Below are 4,266 nucleotides of genomic sequence, written 5' to 3' on the forward strand. Positions count from 1 at the left end.
GGGAATAAATCCAATCCAATGCAATTGTTCAAGAACCCAGTTTAAAGCGAACACAAAGACAATATGGAAAGTCTCTGTCCTCTGGAGAGTTCTACCAGATGCAGATACAGGAAAAGGCAGTCAAAGCTAAAAAATCTTTTATAACCTAGTAGTTTTATAAGATTGCCCAACATGGGCCTGAATCATCAAGGTGATATGACAGCTGAAAGCACTGATAGAATCTTGCTTTCTAAAATAGAATCATTGTGTCCCAAGATTCTTGCCCCAGGTACCAATTCTGTCTTACAACATCTCTAGTATAGAGAGCCAACTCTATATTTTTGGGGGTCCTCAGTGGCATTTAATGGCATCAAATTAAAAAGACCAGAAACAGAAAACTGAGAACAGCCAGACTAGTGGTGAGCCCATAGCTGCTGCAACTGCTATGGAGTTTAGAGTGTATTATATACTATTTTCACACAAAGAACACAAAGAAAAACTTACAGCTGACAGAGGTGATAAATCACATAAAAGAAAATCCTTGGAGGCTTCAGAGTAAAGATAGAACAGGGACCAAGGCCTAATTCTAGTCACCTGGTTATCAGCAAGCAAATTCCAGGAATCATAACTATATTCTATAGATAACATAATGAATTGGGTCTTGTGTTTTTTATTGGGAGGACTGCACCTGGTTGGATAAAGTTTTGTGTAGCTCTGACCTTGACTGACTTAGGAATATTCTTAGAATTTAGAGATCCTAATTTTCTTGTAATTATTGGTCTGTTAAGAACTCAAAGCTTTCCAATAAGAATATTAAGAAAAGGTGGGGATCTGAAAATGAGTCAAAAGATGAGTCTCAGATTTTTACCTTGGATGACCCATTCTGTCTGCGTCCTGACACGCAGTGCAGAAAAATTCATACGCACAGTTTTACTTGCTGATGATTTTGTAATTGGATCCAGATAAAGTATCTATTACAGACTCTATTTCTCTAAATGACTCCCAATAGCCTCCTGGAGGGGTCAAGTTGTTTTTGGATTAACCAAACTGCTGGTACCAGAGCTTTTTCCAGGCTCAGGTTACCAGGACCAAACACAAAGACTGCCTCAGCCTAGATTGGTCATGTAGGGAATCCAGATAACAGGCCCTATCCAGACCCTATTTCTCCAATGGCCTTCCACACTCTAGTAATATGAACTTTTGAACAAGATCTTCTTCCTTATAAAGGAATATAAAGCTTATAAAGCTATAAGCTTGAGGAAGGCAGTGTGGGGAAAGGGATGGCAGACTGGCCTGAGAGACAGGAAGCCTAGGTTCAAGTCCTAGGTAATGAGGGTTAAAGTCCTTTAACCAGTAAGTTTGCTTCAAATAAATCTCTAAATGAGAGATGTCTTTACCTTGGGATCTATGAACTTTGTGTGGTTGTTTTAAAAATACTTTTGATAATTGCATTTGAATATGGCTGGGTTTAAAAAAAAATCTTGTGTTTTGTTTTATGCACTTGAAAACATTCTGCAAAAGGATCCATAGACTTCATCAGATTGCCAGAGGATCTAAGATGCAAAACCCAATAACAACTTCTTCTTTTAAACCAGAAATTACAGAGGAGTTGCTCTCCTCAAAAGGAATTTCCACCATGGGGATTCCCCATGAAATTACAATGATTTTACAGATCCATACCAAAAACAAACCAACAAACCAAAAGCTTAATGTGAGGCCAACTGTTAAAAAAGCTAACAAAATCTTAGGCCATATCAGGAGGAGTCAAATGGTTAGATCACAGAAAATGACAGTCCCACTACCCCTCACACTAGTTAGATCTGAGGTGCAATATGATATTCCAATTTAGATATTACATTTTCAGAAGTTGGCATCATGGGCTTTGGAGTTTGGAGGAATTTTCCAGGATAGATAAGTGCCTCCCTCTCCCCCACCACACTACAAAAGGCAAATAAATCTCTCAGAGTCTGACTCTGTAATTAAGTGAATTGAGAAGGTTAGTCAGCAATCTCCTGATCAACATGTACATCATTCAAATACTCTTATTTGATTCTTTGGTTCATTGACATTTAGGATCGATTAGTTGAATTTTTTGGAAAATTAGCCCAGATTTTCACTGGGTCACTCTTGTCACTGCTCTCACTTGTGCAGCCTCCATCATACACAGCTGAAACTTTGAAGCAGTACACAGACTGAGGTTTTAGTCCATCAATGGTACAGTACTCCTCATCATTTCCGGTTCTGTAATCATGGCACTCTCCTTCCTCCTCCTCACCCACAGTCTCAGTCTCTTCCCTATACTCTAATCTATATTCCTTGATCTTGGCTCCTGCTTTAACAATACTTGTACCCTGCCATTGGAGGATTACAGACTGTGACATCACCAAAACAACTTTTGGTTTCCCAGAAGGACTGGTAAAAAATGGTACCTTCAAAACAGAACTCACATCACTGTTCTCACCACATTCTACCTCACATACCTGAGCAAACCTGAATACATATTCTGTGCTAGGCTGTAGCCATTCATTTTGAAAACTCTGGCTCTCCAGACAGAAGGATGATAGATAGTCCAATCATCTTCTCCTACAACTTGGTACTCTACCTGATAGCCAATGATTCCCTCCTTCTTCCCAGATGCTGGAGTCATTTCTAGCTCTACACAGTTATGTGTGACTCCACCAATCCGGGGAGGGGGAGGTTTGAATGGTAGCTCAAAGCTGGTGCTGACCAGAAGTCCCTTTGCATAGAGGTAAATGGAGACCCCCTTTTCCTCTTGGTCTGGGACAGATGCCACAAGGAACTGAGTCTTCCCAGTGGAGTGATTGATCTTGGCAAACGTGGAAAAGGATTCTGCCAATTGGATAGTTTTTCTCCTTGTCTCTTTGTCCTCCACCCAAGAATAATATGTCTTCTGTTCACATTTAGGACTGAATGAAACTGGATTCTCAAGCCACTGTTTCCAATCTCTTAAGTAGGGTCCCTCCTGCAAGGAGGTGAGTGCAAACATCAAGACAGATTGGTGGAGAGAGCCTAGTACCACATCCTCCAACTCATTCTGGTCATCTATGACTCTCACCTCCTTCAAAAGGGTGAGGTAGGAATTTACTACCTTTATTTCACAGAGCTTCTGATCTAGGAATTCTGAGAGCCTCCTGGAGCTGAATGGGGACTGGCTTTCCCTAGTTAAAATGCTGACCAGCTCATTTTCCTTTGCTTCGCCCATCCGGATCTGAGGTAACACCTTGGCTATTTCCTTTTGTAAAATCTGTCTGTGCTGTTTATTCAGCATTTGGAATAGCCTGACTTTTTCCTGGGTTGCAGAAAACACAGAGAGACATGGTGCCTCTAGCATGTCATTACACTTCTTGTCACACTCAGATAACTTCTCCAGAGTGTCCTGGGCATCACATACCAAGCTAATGCTGATCCCTTGGACCAACTTGGCAGCCTTGGAGCTCAGCTTCTCTAGAGGGTGCAGCCAGACTTGGAGGGGCACCCTGTGACCCTTAAGCAGCTTAGGAAGGGAGGAATAGACTTTTATTGTATCTTCATAAGACACTGGATTATTCTCAAGAACAAAATCAGAGAATAAAGTATTCCTAATGAACATGTTGCTTCCTTTTGTAGGAGTGAAGAATTAGAAATAAAAGAAATTTCCATTATTTGGGGGATATCTAAACAAATTGTGGTACATGAATATAAGAGAATATTACTGTTCTTTAAGAAACACTGGTCATGATGAATCCAGAGAAGCATGTGTTATGGTTCAGAATTGTGAACCAAGAATGGACATCTAGAGACAATGCAAGTTACAGAAGACACTGTATTAGTGTGCACACTAGAAGGGCTCCCAAATAGAGCTGTCCTTGGGGAGAGAATTACAGAAGTTATATATAGACTCTTGGAAATGTTTGCATAGATAACAGGTATCCCAGGACTGTGGCAGACTGATCCAGGAAGGTGCCCAGAGGGGGTAGTGGTTCTCTGACTGCCATAAATCCATATTCTGCATTTGCTATCCAAATTCCTACCTTACCTGCCATAAGTGTCACTGACTTGCTATAAATTCCAAATTCCAACTTTACACATGAAAATACATAAGCTAGAGCAAAGGGGAAGTAAACAGAGATAAGAAAATAATGTATGTAATAGCCATATCAAAATAAGTGGAAATAGCAACCACCACAAAGCAATCAAAACTGAATGATATATAACAAGTTTGGTCCTGAAAAAGAGAAAGGGATATATAGATGTGGGATACAAGATATAATATTGGATTTTTTTCTT

General features: G+C 40.2%; 1 protein-coding gene across 1 annotated transcript; it reads right to left on the reverse strand.

Annotated features, from left to right (window-relative positions):
• Positions 1-2,048: 2,048 nt before the first annotated feature.
• LOC123254897 (stonustoxin subunit alpha-like) lies at positions 2,049-3,589 on the reverse strand. Its single transcript, XM_044683794.1, is given in 2 exon segments — positions 2,049-2,497; positions 2,500-3,589. Coding segments are annotated over 2 exon segments (1,539 nt in total).
• Between the last annotated feature and the right edge of the window lie 677 nt (positions 3,590-4,266).

Source organism: Gracilinanus agilis, unplaced genomic scaffold, assembly GCF_016433145.1.
Source record: "Gracilinanus agilis isolate LMUSP501 unplaced genomic scaffold, AgileGrace unplaced_scaffold35128, whole genome shotgun sequence".
Lineage (NCBI taxonomy): Eukaryota > Metazoa > Chordata > Mammalia > Didelphimorphia > Didelphidae > Gracilinanus > Gracilinanus agilis.